The sequence below is a fragment of the Salminus brasiliensis genome, chromosome 12 (genome assembly GCF_030463535.1).
Source record: "Salminus brasiliensis chromosome 12, fSalBra1.hap2, whole genome shotgun sequence".
Taxonomy (NCBI): Eukaryota; Metazoa; Chordata; class Actinopteri; order Characiformes; family Bryconidae; genus Salminus; species Salminus brasiliensis.
This window is the reverse complement of record NC_132889.1, coordinates 31,974,827-31,996,387: the sequence shown is the minus strand read 5'-3', so window position 1 is coordinate 31,996,387 and position 21,561 is coordinate 31,974,827. Positions and strand designations below refer to the sequence as shown.

The window sequence follows — 21,561 nt, the reverse complement described above, 5'->3', positions numbered from 1 at the left end:
CCCTCGAGGGCACTGCCAGTAAAAGCACTGTTCTGAAGCACAGAGATGTAGTAGTGCAGTATGACTGGTGTGGAAGGCTTTGTATGCAACCGGACCTGTGAGCAGGGTCTTCCATCAGAGCTACCAAAGGCTGGTACCTCTTGGTTGGTGGTTGCTTCTTTGACTGAAATTGATCAAGAAATGTATTAGGAACACTATACTAATTCTGGGTATAGCCTCCTTTTGCCCCCAAAGCAGTTTTAATTCCTGGTGGCATGGATTCCACAAGATGTTGGAAATATTCCATTGAGATTCTGGTCCACGTTGACATCACCACATGATTTGTAGGATTACCTTCAGGCTGCCAGTCCCTCGGTGGACGACATCCCAAAAGTCTTCTACTGGACTGTTCGTGAATCCAGTTTGAGATGACCTTTTGTTGTGACATGGTGCATCATCATGCTGGGAGTAGCCATGAGAAGACGGGATATTGTAGTCATGAAGGGGAACACATGGTCAGCAACAATACTCAAACAGGCTGTTGATTGATTGGTAAGACTGAGCCCACAGTCTGTCAAGAAACCATTCCCCATAGCATCACATCACCTCCTCCAGCCTGCTTGACTGCTGACAGGTTCCGTTCATTGATTCAAGCTATTGGTGCCAAAATCTGACCCTAGCATCTGTGAGCCTCTGCAGAAATCGAGAGTCATCAGACCAGGCTGCATTTTTCCAGTGTTTAGCTGCCCAGTGTTGGTGAGCCTGTGCCCACTGCAGCCTCAGCCTCATGTTCTTGGCTGACAGAAGTGTCTGTCATGATCTTCTGCTGTTGTAGCTCATTCGCCTCAAGGTTGGATGTGTTCTGCATTCTGAGATGCTTTTCCGTTCACCACAGAGGTACTGTAGCCTTTCTGTCAGCTCCAACCAGTGTGGACATTTACTGCCGGCCTCCATATCAACACGGTGTTTCACTGTGTTTTTCTTTATTACACCATTCTGCCCTATCATGGTTCCAATCATATCTAACGGGACGCTTCCAGTTTGTAAAAATAAAAGATTTATCTTCAAACTATGCAGAAGTAAGATATGGAGTTCCGCAAGGCTCAATTTTAGGACCACTATTATTTACATTATACATGTTACCACTGGGCTCAGTTATAAGCAGACATGGCGTTAATTTCCATTTCTATGCAGATGACACACAGCTCTATATATCAGCCAAACCTGACGATAAATTTAGATTACAGAAAATGGAGGACTGTGTAAAGGATATAAAACTCTGGATGTCACATAACTTCCTTCTCCTCAACAGTGACAAAACCGAAGTTCTCCTTTTAGGTCCAAAAGACTCTAGAAATAAACTATCAGACTTAATGTTAGACTTGGCTGATTCTTCCATCATTCCTGGTTTAGCAGCTAAAAATCTTGGCGTCACATTCGACTCAGATTTATCATTTGAGCAACATATAGCTAATATTAGTAGAACAGCCTTTATGCAGCTTAGGAACATCTCCAAACTAAGAAACTCCTTATCACTACAAGACGCAGAAAAGCTAGTACATGCTTTTATTACCTCAAGGCTAGATTATTGTAACGCATTACTGTCAGGTTGTTCCAGCAGGAACCTCAATAAACTTCAGCTGGTGCAAAATGCTGCAGCCAGGGTCCTTACTAAAACTAGAAAATTTGACCATATCAGTCCAGTTCTATCAGCACTTCATTGGCTCCCAGTTAAATTCCGTATCGAATACAAAATTCTTTTATTAACATATAAAGCCCTACATGGCCTCGCTCCTGAGTACCTGCAGGATCTTATAGTATATTACGAACCATCAAGACTACTTAGATCTCAGGGTGCTGGCCTCTTACTCGTTCCCAAAATTCAGAAAACCTCAGCAGGGGGAAGAGCCTTTTCTTATAAAGCCCCCCAGCTCTGGAATAACCTTCCAGATAATGTTCGGGACTCAGACACAGTCTCAATCTTTAAATCTAACCTGAAAACTTATATGTTTCTTAGATAAGGGCTGCAGGTCCAGGGGTTCACGGACCCAGGGAATTGTATGTACACTGAGATGCTGGAGCTGTCGTCTCGCTGCTTACACGCGATCACTCAGGTTTGTTGACGGTGGAGCAGATAGATGCTGGTGTTCTCAGGGTACGCCCGTGTCCGTGTTACCTTCTGGCTCTCTCCTTTTAATTATGCTGTGATAATCAGACCTGCCGGAGTCGTCAGACATACCCAGATGCTGATTCTCAACATTCTCTGCACTCCATAAAATTCCTCTTAGAACTAACTTTTCTCTCTTTACCTTCTTAGAGTAAATGACCACCCAGCCCGATCTGCAGGAAGATTGCCCGCTGAGGTCCCCTCTACCTGCATCTAACCAGCTGCCACCTACCAGTCCGGCCAGCGGGTCCCCCCCCAACCCGCCACCACCCATGGCTCACCCGCTGCTGCCCGCTGCTGCCTGTTTGGTGGCCGTACTGAAACCTAGATGGACTCGTGCCTGTCTGACACTATTAATATCACCACTATTAACTTTCTGTTGTATCTGCTTTGGTAATTTTTATCATTAATGTTTAAAACAGTCTGGCCAGAGGAGGATGGGTCCCCCTTGTGAGTCTTGGTTCCTCCCAAGGTTTCTTCCTCCAGCTCTGAGGGAGTTTTTCCTTGCCACTGTCGCCGTTGGCTTGCTCACGGGGGTCTTTGACGCTTCATGTTATTCCTTCTTTCTTCTCTGTCTCTGTTCTTTATTAAGTACTAATTATGTAAAGCTGCTTTGTGACGACAACAGTTGTAAAAAGCGCTGTACAAATAAATTTGACTTGACTTGACTTGACTTGAGTAACATCCCAGAAGACCTGCAGTTACAGCACTCTACTATTTGAAATACTCAAAAAAATATATATATATACACACACACACATACACACCAAGGAGCTGCCGCTGGTGTTAAGCAGGAAGTTGGCGGTGTGGGCAGCGACGCGTGGCTGAGTGGCAATTGGTCGATGGCCCAGAGCCATCCCAACGATGGCTGTCATGTGGGTCTCAGTGCCAAAAACATGGATAGGGATACCTGTGGTTTTACCTACACACACACACACACACACACACACACACAATGTAAAATTCATAAAAATCAAGAAGCACAATCTGAGTTTGCCACTGATGTTTTACATTCATATCTATTCAACTTTTCTACATTTTTGAACAATATATTACTGTCCCCAACATTACCGTCATTACCGCACCAGCCTGTGATTTCTGTAAGGATTTATATAAAAGGTAACACTTGTTTATGTCACAGAAAAAAGACTGACAGGGGAGCACATGTCAGCCATTAGAGAGGTGTGACACTTTTATGTCTGGAAAAGTGAATAAATTAAACATGTATTCCTCCTGATTATGGAGGTTTATTCAGCATCATTACCATTCATACTGTTACAACTCTACTTTATGCAAAATGTATATGTATTTAAATGGTATCGTATACTAGCTGTTCTGTAGTGTTAGACCTAGGGTCTTTCCTTCCTGAAAAAAAGTAAAAATTGTCATTACTGCAACACGTCATTAACGACATAAATCTGCTTGTAATGGTAATGTCAGGTATTCAGTTTCACCATCAGTATCTTTTTAACTGTTTAGTACTTATGAAAATAGTCAATTTGACTGTATGCATCAGTACAAAGCTCTAGAGAATACAGAAAAAAGTAAATAATAAAAAAACAACATTGTAATGACCTGGATTTCTACACTGTTGACAAAGGGAAACATTGTCTTGAAATAATTAATTTTATTGTAATTTATTTATTAATAATTATTTGTTAATTAATTATATATTACTTAAATTTTAAACTTATAAAGGTTTAAGATGGTAAAAAAGAGCCCCAAATGAAAGAATCACCCCCTGACATGCACACACGTTGACATGCACACACGTTGACGTACCCACTTCTCCCATCACTCTCAGACCCTCCTGATAGTTTGGACCACCACGTCGCACAAAGATAGAGACCTCATGCTCCTTCAGAGGCTCCTGAAAGTCTCTGATTGCCCTGACGATACCCTAGCCGCACACACACACAAAATACACATACAATGACAACGTTGTTTAGTAAAATCATGACACTTGAGGACATTTTCATTACTTTTCGATTTGAGTTGTTCCTCCATTCTGTACCTTAAATGTTGCGGCGACATTGGTGAAGTTAGCGATGCTTCCCCCAATGATCAGCACCTTCCCTACAGGAAAAAAAACACAATTTGTCGATTGGTGCATGTAGAACACCACACAGGTGCTGTGCTATGTATTACAAGCCTTATTGCTCAATGCTCTCAATTAGTCTGCCTTGTCAGATCAAATTTGTGTTTGTGAGAAGCTCATTTCTGTCAGTTAGTGTCACACCTATGGTCTGAAGTGACCCACAAGCAAAACATTTAAGCATTATAACCCACAATTGTTATCCACGGTCCAAGTTGACCATAATTTGTTTTTTAAAAAAAGAGGACACTGTGGGCAAACGGGCAGCCACTGAGGTTAGGATGTTGTGGCTGGGGGTTTTAAGTAGGTCTAATTTGTAGGGCCGTTGCAGTGTGTGTGAGTATGTGGAAGGCAGTTTAACCACAATTTTATGTTTTTATCTCAATATAAAATAATAATAAAAAAATAATAAAGTCAATTAATAAAAATGACTGAATTCTATTTTCTGGACATTTTACACAATTTTGAAATCCGGACTGGACGCATTTTTTTACATCATAAAATGAGGACATGTGGACATATGGTCTCCCTAAAACATGAGCCATTCTCCTTAAAGTTAAAGCATTTAGGCCAAAAAATCAGATCGATGTGAATATAGCTCACGGTGCCCATTTAGGTGGACACCATTAGGACATACCATCTCGATGTTTCTCTCGGGTCATGAGGGACAGGATGGTCTTGGCGTAGTCATATGTCTGCTGTTCACTGGGAGCACCTGAGTACTCTCCATAATTAGCCAGCTCATCGACTCCGCCCAGGTCACAGATCGTGTCACTATGGAGACAAAAAGTCAGTCGGTTAAACTTAGGTTAAATAACTGTCTAAACCTTGGTCTTATCATCAGGGGGTCGAAAATATATTATCCAAAAATGTGCAGCCATTTGTAGCCAGGAGTCCATGACTATCCCTCATCACTCTAGTGTGATGCTAATGAACTTGGGTATCTGCTAGATGATGCTACAGGCAGTTAGCGTTCTCCTCCAAGTGTTGAGCTGTCCAATGATGCTGCTAGTGGTAGACAGTAGGGATGGACCGATCCAGGTTTTTCAGTTCCGATACCGATACGATACATAAACTTTGCATATCGGTCGATACCCAATACCAGTCCAGTACATTCCTGAATTAATAAACCATATACCTCACACTGTGGGAGAGACTTAAGGCATCGGGATTGACTTAAACATTACTTTATATAATATAACAAATTAACATACAGATATAAATGTACCAAACTGCCATTTGTCATTTATTTATTTGCACATTTAGTGAAGTCTCACACCAACAAATTAAAGTGAAAGGATCCGTTCTATAACTCGGTCTAATTATCCGATACCTGATCCAACTAATTTAGCTAATATCGGGACCGATCGGTCCAATCCGATCGGTGCATCCCTAGTAGACAGAAAAGATTAGGTTGGCTTCACATGTCTTGAAGACAGGACATTTATGCTCATACTTCATTCTTCCAGCTTGGTACCACTGGTTGTGACAGTAGGGGACTTAGTGGGCAGTTAGTGGGCAAGAAGCAAATTGGGAAAAGGCCCCCCACCCACAGATAAACAGAGAGTGGTAAAAACTGACACAAGCTGATGAGAAAGCGTCCAAATTTAATCATTGTAATACTACACAAATCATACAGTCCCACTAAGGTGCTGCAACTATGACCTGAGGATTGCTGGGTCATACTGCTTGCCATCAGCAGACATAGTCTGGGAGAGCACAATTGGTCTTGCTCTCTCAGGAGTGGGTTGATGGCACTTCCTCCCCAAAACCCTCCCATCTGCTAGCTGTTGTATCAGGGCTGGGGAACCATGTTTTCCTCAGAGCATGCTGGCTACCTAGCAATGCTGCATTAGCAACAGTTCGAAAAGAGGCGGTGGCTGACTTCACATGTGTTGGAGGAGATGTGCTAGTCTTCACCCTCATAATGTTGGGGGCATTGCTAGAGATAGGGAGGATTTGGTAATTGTCCTGGTAACAATGATATGCTCATTTTCAAAGTCAATAACAATCAAATAATTTTTTCTGCCAGTTTATAACCATCTAAAAACAATATAACTGTTTAGATTAGCCAGAAAGTGTCCTGAGGGTAGTGCAGCTAAAGAGGTTTGCAGTCATACCTAATGCAACACACACACACATACACTGCCATACACTCATGCACACATTTCTCACAGTTTTCATGCCAATTAACTTTCCTCATAACCGAGTAAACACATCAAGGTAAAGTGAGGGTTCCTGTGAGATGACACCACACACACACACACACACACATGGCAGTACACCTTAATAAGTCCCACCACACTCTCCGGTCCCATCTTTTGACAGACGGGGAGAGGTAGTGTTGGTGTAACAAGCCCAGAACTCATTCCTCCAGACAGCTTTCTCAGGCATGCACTGGCTAATGTAATTCAGCCCTCACAGCTAATGAGTACCAGCATCTGCCACACAGCCACCACTGCCATTTCTGAGCTAATGAAATATAAGACTACACACACAGTTTCTACTGTGCAGAAATCTCCATGAACAGCACAATACAACAAAGCCCTCGCAAAGAGCCTCACCTTAACCACACTTAACAGGTTCATAAACACCATGCATACCTGAGGCGTTTTTACACCAATAAGAGTTAATCCACTCAAACATCCATACATTCATACTGTAAGATTATGTAATATTTAATATGTAAAATCATTTAAAGACCACATATATCATTTATAGACAAATGTGTGTAATGAAGAAATCTGATTGGCTCAGTACCTGTACACGACTGAAGCTCCACCCCCTGCCACCATAGTCCAGATGCGTCCCCGGGGATTAAGAAGAGTGAGCTTCAAACTGGCACCACTTTTAGCGTCCAAATCTGCTATATATGCCTCCTGTTGGGGAACAAAACACTCTTTGGACAAAAGTATTGGGACACCTGCTCATTCATTGTTTCTTCCGAGTTTATCCTGCTTTTATTGGAGTAATTGTGTCTACTGTACTGTGTCTACTAGATTTTGAGGCATTGCTGTGAGGATTTGAATGAGTGACATGAGAATTACTGAGGTCAGGATGTTGGATGATCACCACCGTACCTCATGCCCACCTCCTCAACTCAGCTCAAACGTACTGGATGAAGCACCATCCATCGTTCCAGAGAACACAGTCCCACTGCTCCACAGCTTAATGCTGGGGGGCTTTATACCCCTCTAGCCCACGTCTGGCATTAGACATGGTGCCAATAGGTTCATGTTGATCTGCTCCAGAGAGTCCTATTCTATTGGCAGTACAAGACAGGGACTAGACAAGCTGTGTGTATGTGTGTGCATTTGCACATCTGTGTCAGCAATAATATGCTATGACTTGCACAGTCATACATGGTACAGCCAGCAGGGAAATGCTTTCATGGCTGTCCGGTCACACAAAAATCAAGATAAAAAGAGAGGATTGGATAAAAATATCAAAATCACAAACTTAACAATATACAATAAAATATACACAGATCAGCCATAACATTAGTACCATCTGCGTAATATTGAGTGGACCCCCCTAGTGCCGCCACAACAGAGGTGACCATTCAAAGGCATGGACTCCACAAGATCTCTGAAGGTGTTACCAATACATTAGCAGCAGATTCTTTAAGTCCCGTAAGTTGTGAGGGTGTTTTGGAGATGTTCTGTCGTCTAGACATCACAGTTTGACCTGTGGCTCAGATTCTGATGCCTCCCCATTTTTCCTGCTTTAAACACATCATCAACTTCATGTTGTTCACTTTCTGCCTGATATGTAGATCCCACCCCCTGAGAAATGAAGCCACTGAGGATGAAGATAATCAGTGTTTCTCAATATACTAGCTAATGTTATGGCTGATCGGCTTATACAGACAAGGGATATAACTGTACACATTGAATATATAGAAAATTAAACATTTAAGAATGTGAATGAAGAATGCACAGGATGAGGATCGGAGTCTGGTTATAAAAACAGAGTGAAAATTAGAGGGCATGTGTTTATAAAGAGGAGATTGGTGACAGTCCGAGCCTAGTATTTTTTAGCGACATTAGCCTATCATCTCCAAAAAGGGATATGTAAGATATCAAACATGTTTTGGCTGATCAACTGCATCTGGGGTAGGTGATAAATCATGCTCATTTGATTTTTAGCCAAATTACTCCACTAATTATGAATATTGCATAAAAAACAAGTGTCAAATAATACAACTGTTAGCCCCTCAAAAGTGATAGGGGTTTGACTAATATCGGTTGGACTCAACTGGATAGAACATAAAACTTAGAACTAGACACAGCAGAGAGAATCATAAACGCCCCCCCCCCCCCCCCCACATGAATAATAGCAAGAGACACAGCTGCACAGTCTGAGACGCCTCGGCCAATCAAAGGCAAGCTTACCCACCCATCCATCTGGCACAACACTCCTCTGTCTGATACATAAGCAGAACCTCATTTACTATGTATGTGTGTGTGTGTCTGTGTTTGTGTGTAAACTGAAAGCCCAATTAATCCTGTCAGTCTGTCACTGCTTCCCCAAATACTGCCAAAATGAGAATTCATGCACTTACAGAGGCCAATAAAACACCATGACCCTCCAGCGGGCGAAAAGGGTATCATACATCACTGAGTTCTACAGCAGCCCCATGGACAGCTCAATCTCATCACACCTACACACTCTATACAGCACACACTTCTTCCTTCTACCACTTAGTGAGCCAGTCCACCAGCAATGGCCCTTTACCCACATGCACTAACACAGCAACAGGTGCCTCTGTGAATTCCTCATGAAGCAGTGCTTTTCCCTAAACATTCAAATCATATTTCTTTGTAAGACAAAGTGAAAATACATAAACACTCAGGGTGGTTAGCTTGAGTCAGACAGATGTTGAAAGAGGAAGATGCTGAGTGGCTGGAATCAATACTTTTTAGGCCCTGTAATAATTCTAATGCAGTATACACATACACTCTTAGTTAGTACAATGTGTGCCCTGTGTGTGTGTGTATGTGCGTGTGTGCATGTGTATTTGAGTTGGTCCTACCTCAGGATAGGCCTCTCTGCCGAATGGAGGGGGAAACTCCACATCACCCCATTTAGCTTTACACAGGTAGTCAGCTGTAGCATCAATCTTAGCAGCCATGTCCAATACATACACTCCACTCTTAGTCACCACTGTAAGATAAGAATGAGAGAGAAGGGTATATATATCTCCAAAATGGCAACTTTATAAACTTTATTAAGTAATTTTGGATTTGAATTGGCCCATTAATCATGACATTTTGACATACACACAACTCTCTCAGCAGTAAGACGGTTTTTACTGTAGAAGCTCCAGATCTCATTAGAACAGATTTAGGTGAACATAAATCCAGTAAAAAGGTGCAAGAGCTTCTCATTCTGAAGAAAGTAGCTGAGATCTTCTGAGCTAGTCTGAAGAACAGAGCTTGGTTCCTCCAGGTTTCTTCTGGACGCCCCCCAGTCTAGCCAGCACAGCGTGGACGTGTTCAATACCATCAGCAGCAGCAGCAGCAGCAGCAGCTCACCTGATTTACCATCATTAAGCTCTGATTTACTAAACCAGGTGTTGGATGATCACTATAAATAACTCTAGACTCCATGAGGAGAGCTTTGGATATGTTTTAATGAACACAGTGATGTAAAATCACGACTTTCTGTATGAATGTTATTAGTGTTTATTCTAATATCAGTGTTTTACTGTGGAAATAAACACTTACTGCCCAGATCAGCAGCTTTTTCATTATATATATATATATATACACAGCCACATCAGTTACTCTTCCTCAACATTTATAGTCATTTATCGATATATTTTTCTTCTCTCTCTCTTTTTTTGTTTTTTCTCACATCTCACATTTCTTTATGTTTGAATGTCCCTGTAAAGTTATTATTATTATTATTTTTATTATTGGCAGTGCAGTCATGCCAGTGTATCATGCTGTTTGTCTCTGTATCAGCCTGCTCTCTCTGTCTGAGTGAGCTGGACGTGATTGGATAATGCCCAGGTGACTCAGCATTCAGTCAATGTTTGTCGAATCGCTGCTTACAAAGCACGCCTGTTCAGCATGATCAGTGTGTGTGTGTGTGTGTGTGTGTGTGTGTGTGTGTGTGCAGAGAGCAGTGTGTCAGAACACTGTGGATAACACAGCAGTAGCACACAGAGACTATGCAGGGGGATCCTGAGGGTTTTTGCCCTTTGTGTGTGTATATTTTGCAGCTGTCCCGCAAAAACTATGCATCTCCATTTTGATAGTTTTAGACTTTTTAACATGATGTGAATCTGGCAGTTGTTCTTTACATTGTTCAAAAAGTCCATGATGAATGGACCAGTAGAAATGCTCCAAGAAATGACTATATAATAAAACTGACATTTGACACTTCCATTAAAATGTAAAAAGTTTTTTTCCTTCTCCTGTAAAGTTGCCATTTTGCAGGGAAGAAATGTTATATATATTTATATATGCAATGTCCCACAAAAACCTCATATCTCCAAAACAACAACTTTATCTTAAGGCAATGTATTGGAACATACAATACATATCATGATAATCGGGGTTCCGATTCAATATATTGGAATATACCGCAATACTGTATAAATACTTTAAGCCTTTAAGACGATATATTGTCATTTTTAAAATCAAATTTTAAGAAAACTGTCATAGTGTGAAAATACTTCATCATAAAAGTTAACTTTTTGTCCAATCAGAACAGTGGGATCTGAAGACCAAGTACAACACTGCTATCTATTAGTCAGGGTTTAAACACAACACAATTTTTAACTATTAATTAATAATCAATACTGTGTTTTTGAGAACTGATACAGCATTGTAAAACATAATATCCAAATACTTTGATATACTGATATTTTCAGACACCCATATATATATATTTATTTGTGTGTGTGTGTGTGTGTGTGTGTGTGAGTGTGTGTGGTGTGGTTCAAGCTTTATTCAATGATGTATATTTATTTGGAATGGAACATCAAAGTAAAAGAAGGAAACAGAAAAACAGATGCTACAGGGCACACACCAATGGCTAATTACTACAAACACACACACACACAAACCGCCTCATCATTTAATAAGTTATCCCTCTTAGCCATCCAAATCAAATTAAGCCCCACTCTCTCTCAGGACTACTAATCATACACTCCCTTTCTTCATGTGCTTTGATTCAGCACTGGCATGTATTTAACTTAATAATGCACATATGGAGCATCTTATTCAGAACATTAGGTACTTTCAGCTACTGCAGCTGCAATGTGAGGATGCTGTTATATTTTGCTTATTTGGTTTGTGCCCCTTTGTCCATGGTTTAAGATAACAGGGTGGAAAATATAACGTATTTATTCATTTCACTCAATTACTGTCAAACTTACTGTCAAATTTGAGTTTTCTACAAATAGAACCGCTCTAGAACCATTATAAAGTGTTATTAGAGTTATGTTTCTCTTCAGAATCAAAAGCTATGAAAACACCATTCATTTTTTTGTCATTTTTGTAATTTGTTTTGTATTTTTTTGTAAAAGTAATTGATTACAAAGAGTTTTCTGAGTTTAGTCAAACGTTCTCCTAACTCACATTTTGTACTTCTGCATCTCAGTTTGGTCAACAATACATATTGAGTTGAGCCTCAAAAACATGAGTAAAAGACCTGCAGCTGAAATTAAATACTGTGTAATATGTTTTGCCTGTGGCTCCGCCCCCTCGACCTGTTCACTGTTTATTCCCATCTGCAGGTTAGAACTCCCCCTAACACATGACATCTCCTGACTGGGAGGCTTTTGACAATAGAGCATTGAGCCCCTGCTAGGATTTGAACTGATGACCTCCACACACTTGAGCAGCAGTTAGCTTGAGCTGTGAATTTACACTGCATTAAAACACAATTCTGATTTACCCCTCTGTTTTTTCTTAGACACAGAAATGTAGATGGTTTTACTGCTCTAGAGTAGGGCAGCTATGTAACTGCCTGCTTGTACAGAGCCCTCCACGGTCAGGTGTCTGAGAAAAGGAAGGCCTCCCACCATGACATAGGGGGAGCTCTAACCTGCAGTTACACAGCTGCCCTACTGTAAAACCATCTACATTTCTGTGTCTAAGAAAAAACAGAGGGGTAAATCTACTCAGAACTGTGTTGTTTTTCATGTAGTGAACTTTACAGCTCTAGACCGGCCCTACAATCTAACTGCTGCTCATCGACTGTGAGGAGTTTCACAATGCTCTGGAAGTTGTTTTTCCAGGTCAGTGATTGGGAAACACTGCTGCAGGTGTTGTGAAAGATGGAAAAAGTGAAAGGCAAAGTAGAACTGGTTATAATGGTGACTCACCCAGAGGGTTGATCTCCAGGTAGGTGAAGTATAGGTCCTCATACAGGTTAAACAAGCCCACCAGGAAACTGGTCAGCACCCTGCACATGAACACAGACACACACTTCAGTGCAGTAACAGAGACATACAGAGGAGCCTGAAGGTAAGCATGCAAGTGTGAACTTCAGCTACTGTACTGAATAGTTCATTTACACGAGCAGCTCACCTGCATTACACCATACGGACAAAAGTATTGGGACACCTGCTCATTCATTGTTTCCTCCAAAATTAAGGGTATTAAAGAGTTTATACTGCATTTTTAGAACTGTCTCTAGTGTCCAGGGAAGAAAGATTTCTACTATATTTTGGAGCACTGCTGTGAGGATTTGATTGCATTCAATGACAAGAGCATTAGTGGGGTCAGGATGTTGGATAATCACCACCCCACCTCATCCCCAACTCCCCAGCTCATCCCAAAAGTATTAGATGGCGCACCATCCATCATTCCAGAGAACACAGTAGTTCCAATGCTCCACAGCTCAATGCTGGGGGGCTTTATACCCATCTAGCCCACACCTGGCATTAGGCAGCAATAGATTCATGTTTATCTGCTCCAGGGAGTCCTTTTCTATGAGCTATTCTTCTCTGCATGGACTAGAAGGTCCATAAAGAGCCATTTTTGTAAAAGAGATGCTCTTAGATTTCTGACTGCAGTCTTGTAGTTGAGCTGGAACAGCTGGGGTTCAGTCTAGTGGAGAGAGGTGGAGATGAGGGGAACATTTGGTTTTGGGGTGAATCAGAGAAAGTGAGTGAGCAAAAAGCAGTTCCTGGAAAATGCAAAAAGAAACAGTTTGTTTTGTCCCTCGTGGACACAGACTGTCTCTCCACGCCTCAGAGAGCCAGCCTTACACTAGAGGATGAAGAGATGACAGTCTGAGTTACTACTGGGAGGGGTGGAAAGAGAAAAAGAAGGGAGGAAATATAAGATAATTATGGAAAACGAAAAACAAATGAATGTAAATAAGGGACAAGCAGAAAAAGAACATGTACATTTTATTTTAAAGAACACTGCCTTTTCTTATATAAGGAGAGTGACTATGGGAACATGAGCCTGAGGAGTGCATTAGTTTCAGTGTGTGTGTATGTGTGTGTGTGTGTGTGTGTGTTTGAGAATAGCTGTGTTTGTCTACTGTTCTAAGTGGCATTTTGTTCCTATTGGTCCATTTCCCTCCTGAGAGACTTTTTCAGGGCAGACAACAGCAACTGACAGCCGCCCACAGAGGAAAGAATGAAGAAATACATAAAAATAGGAAAAGAAAGAAAGAGAAAAAGAAAGTAAGAACAGAAAGAAAGGAAAAAAGATAGAATGGAAGAAAGAAAAAGAAAAAAAGACAGAAAGAAAAGGTAAGAATAAAAGACAGACTGTCCTGAATGATGGCCAGACTATCGCACTGTCAAACTCAATGTCAGCCAAGACAGTGAGTACAGCCAGAAAGAGGTGTGTGCTTCTTTGTGTATGTGTGTGTGTATGTGTGTCTCATCTAACTAAGAGGCAGCCGAAACGTGATCAGAATAACAGTAAGGTACATCGAAGAGAGAGAGAGTTTCATTTGTCTAATGGACTCCTCCCCCACACCACCACCACCTCCACTCCCACCCCTAAGTGAAAGTGTATGACAGCATCGTCCCTCTTTCCCTCCTTCCACTTCTGTCTTACTTATTTATATTTCCTTAGTCATCGCTTCTCTCTTTTAAGAACCAAAGGATCTAGTACGAGCCCACGGCATCATCACTGTGTTCCAATTTAACTGATAAAGTCATGGTGGATCGGACAACAGTGATGAGTCAGTATTTTATGTGTGGTGGGGGGCACTATACCACACTAGGTGGGACAAACTGTGACCTGCACGACTGTCTGTTCAAAGTCAATTAAAAGAAACCTAGGCTAGCCTTTAGAGGGGGAGGGGGGGGGGTGTACCGAACTGTACAGGACTTGTACCAAACCGTGAGCTCCAAAAAGTGGTGGGAATCGAACCATGACTTCTGTGCACTGTTACAACCCTGCCCCTATCTCATCTCCCCCTGCTCTCACACTCACTCTTTTTTGTCGGCGGGGACGTGTGTGAGCAGCTTTTGTTTGACGGAATCTGGCTGGAGCTTCTCGTCCACACCCACCAGCAGCTTCTGAGCTTTAGAGTCGACATCACCGACATCAACACCACCCTCATGATGAAACAGCACGTAATCACCCTCACGTGCTGCGTAAATACACACGTAAAATTCCTCCTCCTGCAAAGACAGACAGACAGACAGACATGGGTGAACATGGGTGGTCAACTAGGGTCTAATTTTCCCTAAGTTTCCCAGGTGGGGAACTTCTCTAAGTTTCCCAGGTGGGGAACGTCTTGACTCTCTGGCTGTTTGATGGAAAATGTGATTTCACAGCAGCACATTTACATTTACACATCAACTCAGCTCTTCAGAAGAAGGGCCTGGCTCTTCCATTTAAATATGCTAAAACAGCAGAGCTACTCACAGCTTCTTGGGAAATCATCCTAAGGCTAAGTTCTCAGTAGCTCATTTCACATTCTCTTTCATGCAGATTAACCCTGGGCTTTACCTGCTTATGGGCAACAAAAGGCTCTATGAGGAAGTTCTTCAGGATGCCTTTAGCCTTCCCCACCTGAGAGAAACAAAGAGAAATGGGTTAGTCATCAGCTGAGATTAAGATCAGAATCCAGTCAGAGTCTTTGTCCTTCTTCTGTTTAACTCATTAAAATCCGCCCCCAGTAGTGCATGTAAACACAATCAGACATGCTGGTAAAATGTGCTGCCCAACATAGACGTGCAGCACATTTTAACAGCATGTCTGATTGTGTTTACATGCACTTAATAATCACATAACTGCAAAAATCATGTTTTTGTCAGTAATCTGATCGACGCATTTACACGTACTGGGTAATCAGATAATGGGAAAACTCTGCCTGTTTACATGAGTCAGTCAGTAATCGCATTTCTACTTTGTAAGCAGCCAATAGTCTCACAAAAGCATGTGATGTAAGATTTCTAACTTTCTGCAGCTTTTTGTAAAAATGGATCCACTTTACCAGCAAAGATGGATCTTCGTTTTCACATTTTCTAATAGTAAGCAATGCTGCCATTCGTACAGCTTTCTCTATACTGCTGCAAAGACAGAGACAAGCTTTCTTCTAAATGAGAAAACTGAAAGTGTATACATGTGCTGAAAAATATGATAGTAAGGTAAAATCTAGATCTCTTAATGGAATTTCTTCATCAGAGTCCTAGATCTCACTCCGAGCTAAGAAACTGGAGTATTCCATTTACATGACCAGTTGACTAATCAGATAACAACAGAAATCCAGATTATGATCTGATTAATATTTAAAGAATGTCCGTGCTACCCTTATTTTTGGATGCACTGTGATTCAGTGTGCACACGCTTTTAGAATGAATCATTATAAATACAATTATTAATGCTGCTCATCCATGTTTCATCAGTAACAACAAAGTGACTTATGTGTGAAGTATATTTATACTTTTAGATCATAACAACACTGAGAAATCCCAATATTACAGGAGATCAGTTTTGGCACTGATTTGAGGAGGTTAATGACTGTGTTTGATGTTTTCAGTAACTATTTCAGTTAGATTCTTATAGGTGGACTGTAATACTGTGATGAACGCACTGCTTTAATATGAAGACCTTCATATTAAGCATTTTTTCTTTAAATAATCAAATATGATTCATAATTTTAATTGTCACTTTTAAAAAATAATATATATATATATATATATATAAGATTTATTTTATTTTAAATAAAAAAGAGTTAAAACTGAATCATAATTGATTATTTACATTTGCCAAAACACTGAATTAAAGGATTACAGTTTGTTTAATATTTTGCCATATAAAACTGTACTGCCTGATATGATATCTGATATGGTATCATTATGAAACACTGCTGTGATAATTTGATGGCATTCAGCCATGAGAGCATTAGTGAGGTCAAGTACTAATGATGGATGGACTTATCCCAAGGTAATGGCTAGAGCTCCAGCACTAGAGAAGTCTGTTTCACTGCTCCACAGCCAAGTGCTGCAGGGTTTTATACCCCTCTATCAACTGGACGGTATGCACGGCTGGTCCAGAGTGTTCTGTAATATTGCCAATGCTTTTGTATTGTGATTAAACAAGCAGTGCATGCGCAGCTAAATGCCTGCTTCAGTAATGAGTGCAGAACTCACTCATTAAAAGGAGTGTCTGGACACTTTTGTACGCATAGTGTAGGCAGACAGGTGACAAGACAAGTGGATTGATACGCAATGTCTCCAGACACCCCTTCTAATGAAAGGACCCTCCCAGTTTAAGGTTTACAGCTTGTATAACCCCCTTTTCTCATCAGGAAAGCACAATAGAATGGGATGCTTTGGACCACAGTGTATGACAATCCTAAGGTCACTATGCAAAATGCCAAGCATCCGCTATGGGGGTAAAAACTGCCCAGAGCATTAGGCTGTAGAGCAACCTGAGCTGTGGAGTGGTGTTTGTTATCCAGAACTAATCATCCAACATCAGTACCTCACCTTACAGATGCTCTTGTGGCTGATTGCAATCAGATCCTCCCAGCTTCTAGAGGAAATGCACCCCAGAACAGTAGAGGCTGTTATTGCTGCAAATAGGGATTTAACCCCTTTTTAATATCCTTGATTTTGGATTCGTCTTTGCACACTGTTGGACATATAGAATGTGTGGGAAGCACATATGTCTGTCTTTGTGTTTCTCAGTAGCACATGAACGGAAAGTGACACGCCAAAACACAAGCTTAAAGACTGGACCTAAAGGCTCAAGGCTTCAGGGAAATATTAAATGGCTGTCACTGCAAGTGGCTTTCAAACACACACATACACACACACACACACACACCAATCTCATTTCCTGTGCAGTCACAACAGTGGAGCAAGAGGGCTCCAGATATAAATCAACAGGAGAAAAGCAGCGAGGAGAGGTGACATTTCAGAGAGAGGGAGGGAAGATAACGAGGGGGGAAAATGAAAAGCTGAGAACGGAGTCTGCAGCCATTTAAGAGCCTCCAGGGACAAGAGCCAATTTAGCAAGAGAGACATTACAGCACTACAGTGTAATACAGTGAATGAGCTAAGGAGGAAGGGAAGAAAGGGAAGGCTGTAAAAGCTAAAGGTTTTACCTTCCTGTGAAAATTTGAATGAAAGAGCTGCTGATCTGGACAGTAAGTGTTTATTTCCTCAGTAAAACACTGATATTAGAATAAACACTAATAACATTCATACAGAAAGTCATGATTTTACATCACTGTGTTCATTAAAACATATCCAAAGCTCTCCTCATGGAGTCTAGAGTTATTTATAGTGATCATCCAACACCTGGTTTAGTAAATCAGAGCTTAATGATGGTAAATCAGGTGAGCTGCTGCTGCTGCTGCTGCTGCTGCTGCTGATGGAATTGAACATGTCCACGCTGTGCTGGCTGGACTGGGGGGCGTCCAGAAGAAACCTGGAGGAACCAAGCTCTGTTCTTCAGACTAGCTCAGAAGATCTCACCTACTTTCTTCTACTCTCTTACTGCTGAGAGACGTGGGTTTAAATAATGATCTTAGGTGCCTAAAACCTTGTGCACAGGTCTGTATATCGTCACGGTCACACAAAAACATGTTCACTATAGGTGTAAAAGTTTGTAGACTTCAGTGGTGACTGTGCCAGAGTAATAGTATGGAGTTTCCCTTTTCCTTTCCCTTTGCCATAGTAACAGCCTCTACTTTTCTGCAAAGGCCTTTTTTTGGGAACATTAGAGCATTACTGAGGTCAGGTATTGATAATGGATGATTAGTAACAGATCAAAAATGCCACTGAAACTTATCCGAGGTAATGGCTGGAGCTCCAGCATGCTAGAGAAATCAGTTCCACTGCTCCACAGCGCAGTGCTGAATGGTACCGCTCTATCACCTGGATGGCATGCGTGGCTGCTCCAGAGGGTTCTGTTATATTGCCAATGCTTTTCTATTGCAATTAAAGAGCAGCTAAATGCTTTTGCCAGTCTGAGCTGTGTTAAAAGGAGTGTCTGGAAACTTTTGCACGAATAATGTATATCCATTTCGCCTCTGTTCACTTTTTGACATGATGTGAATCTAGCAGTTTTAACTAGGCAGTAAAGTTGCTGTTCTGGAGCAACAGTATGAATGCATACTGAGTGCAGGATTTTTCCTCATTCCCAGAAGGACTTCCTTCTTTCTTTCAATCTGGAAAGACGTCATCCATCTTTGTTTACAGCGTCGCACACCAGCTGCTTCCCGGTCTATCACTGAGTGATGGACACTGTCTCTCTCACACACATTTTGATTTAATGGTCACCCACACTGTCTACTGCAGTACAGGGTCTGGCAGTGTTAAAACTGTTCATGCTTGCAAGTAGAAGATCTTTTTACTGAGGAGTAAATAAAATAAAAACCCGACTGTATAATGCAAGAGTGAGTATGCATAGACATTTGTGTTTCTGTGTGTGTGTGTGTGTGTGTGTGTGTGTGTGTCTTTGTTTGTGTGTATGCATGAGTTCAAAATTGTGTGTGAGTGTGACCTCACCGTGGTCTCTTTCATCAGGCGGGGTTTGAGCCATTCTTTGACCCCCTGTAAGTCAAGATTCACACCCACAAGTCCCAGCTTCCCCCTGCGCTTGATTAGCTGATCTGGCTTCACAACCAGTCGCTGCAGAGAAAAAAAATGATGAGAAGATTTCTAACATTTACATTTAGGAATGAAGAGGATGTGAAAGGAAGGGGAGGAAACAGAAGGGAAAGGGAAGGAAGGAAAGGAAATGATCGAAGAGGAAAGAAAAGGAAGAGAAGGGACAATAAAGGGAAGAAGGAAAAGAAGGCAAATGAAAAAAGGAAAGAATGGTAGGAATGAAAAGACTAGGAAAGAAAAGAAGGACAGTAAGGAAAAGAGAGGAAAAGGCATGAGAAGGTAACGAAAGAAAAGGAGGCCATAGAGATTGACCACTGAGGACATGAGGGCACAGAGAGGACGGCCAGGAAGGAACGAGAGGGTGGAGCTTAATGCAATTTACTAATCAACCCTATCTCTACGCCTACATCTCTACCTTTTCCCCAGAGAGAGAAAGAAAGAGAGAGAGGGAGCGAGCGAGATGAGTCATTCGTAATATGATTACCCGCTGGTCTCCTCCATAAAGGTGATTAAGAGTGCTTTTAGAGCTGCTCTGGAGGGAGATGTCTCAGCAGTGATACACTGTGAAAGGGCCCCTGATCTCTGCTGCTTTTACTTACATCATCCCTAGCATTCTTTTCTCCTTTCTTTCACTGTCCCACTATTGCACTCTCTCTCTCTCTCTCTCTCTCTCTCTCTCCCTCTCTCTTTATCTCTATCTCTCTATCACTGAAAGCACACTGGAGCATCCCCAGCTGGCCACTAGCGTCAGTAGTTGTTATCTGTTTGAATGTAGATTGTGACGCTGAGCAATCAAAATTCAATGTCAGGACAATGATGACAGCTGATGTTGATATTTTGTTGGTTTAAGTTGTGATGTTAAATAACCAATGTTTTTCAAACCTCATCGTGCCAACATCATATTGACGTTACATACCGACCAAAATTCAAGGTCTATCTAACACTGGAACTTGTGTCCATCCAATATTGGATGATTGATCTCCAATCAACCAGAATTCTTTAATTTGAAATTTGCTTGTCGAATGTTTCCCTTTTTTTTTACCCTTCATAGCTCCCCCTAGCACCAGCAATGCTTCCGACACTGGGAGGGTAAGGACTTAACACATGCCTCTCCCTTGATATATGCAAAGCCAGCCACCGCCTCTTTACGAACTGCCGCCGATGCGGCATTGCCAGGCAGCCGACACACTCTGAGGAAAGCACCGGGTCCCCAGCATCACCACACCAGCTAACAGACGCCTGTGCTAGCCAGCCACGCTTAAGAATACTGAGGGAAGAGAGACATCTATCCACCCGGAGAGAGCACGGCCAGTTGTGCTCTCTTGAATTCCAGCTGCTGATGGCAAAGCGGCATGGCTCTGAATTCGAACTTGCAACCCCCAGTCCACGGTGGCAATCAGAATCCACGTCTGCTCAACGTTGGAGGTTAATGTCAAAACAATGTTTTTATTTTGATATTTGCACTCTGAAACACCCCCCCCCCCCCCCCCATGTTCTCACCTACCTCAGTCAGAAGCCATGGATGATCCTGGACCAGCTGGTCCCAGCGTGTTTCTGTGGTCACGTTAGCGTAGCGGAATCGGTTCTGCACTGCCGCTGTGGTGCAGATGTGCTTATACAGGAACTCTTTTCCTGTCTGCTCAGAGATGGCCTTTGCTGACATAGTGCTGGATCACACAGAACTAGACAGAGACAGAGAGACACAGCGAGAGTTGGAGAGCTGGAGGCAGCTAAAAATACAAGAATGTGATTGCAGAAATTTGCTTCACACAGATGTTTAGATTGCACTAATATTTAAAACAAAGTTTTGCATTATGTATGTGATGCTGGATTACTGCACTAACATTTATGCATTTTATTAATTTTACTGCATTTATAACCACATCAAAGCAGATCCTCACTGTAAGACAAAAACAGTGTCTCCAGTTTTGCTGTTTCTTTACTTTTTAACATGATGTAAACCTGGCAGTTGTTCTTTACATGTTAAATGGACCAATAGAAATGCGCCAAAATCGTAATGACATTTTAAATGGACTTCCATAAAATTTTGGACATATATGATTTTTGTATTGACAGCTAAACTCTATGTCCAAATGTTTGTGGACACTCCTTCTAATGAATACATTCAGCTACTTTAAATCCATTAAACTCTGCATGAAGGCCCACACCTTAGTTCTTCACTCTCATATTCTCTCATACTGCCATAATTAAAAGTTCCTAGACCCTACAATAGAACCCTGGGGTACTCCACAAAATACGTTAAAT

At 41.6% G+C, this 21,561-nt stretch overlaps 1 protein-coding gene across 2 annotated transcripts in view; it reads right to left on the bottom strand.

The window, feature by feature from the left end:
- aclya (ATP citrate lyase a) overlaps window positions 1-21,561 on the bottom strand; it is a 41,651-nt gene that overhangs the window by 13,833 nt on the left and 6,257 nt on the right. For both annotated transcript variants that reach the window (XM_072693557.1, XM_072693556.1), the window contains 11 exons: window positions 20,801-20,978; window positions 19,195-19,317; window positions 15,182-15,244; window positions 14,660-14,850; window positions 12,583-12,662; window positions 9,277-9,407; window positions 7,002-7,120; window positions 4,879-5,015; window positions 4,161-4,222; window positions 3,929-4,046; window positions 2,914-3,068 (listed from right to left, as the gene is read on the bottom strand). In XM_072693557.1, coding sequence (XP_072549658.1) covers window positions 2,914-3,068; window positions 3,929-4,046; window positions 4,161-4,222; window positions 4,879-5,015; window positions 7,002-7,120; window positions 9,277-9,407; window positions 12,583-12,662; window positions 14,660-14,850; window positions 15,182-15,244; window positions 19,195-19,317; window positions 20,801-20,959 — 1,338 coding nt within the window. In that variant the 5' untranslated portion in view covers window positions 20,960-20,978. The remainder of the gene's footprint in view (window positions 1-2,913; window positions 3,069-3,928; window positions 4,047-4,160; window positions 4,223-4,878; window positions 5,016-7,001; window positions 7,121-9,276; window positions 9,408-12,582; window positions 12,663-14,659; window positions 14,851-15,181; window positions 15,245-19,194; window positions 19,318-20,800; window positions 20,979-21,561) is intronic.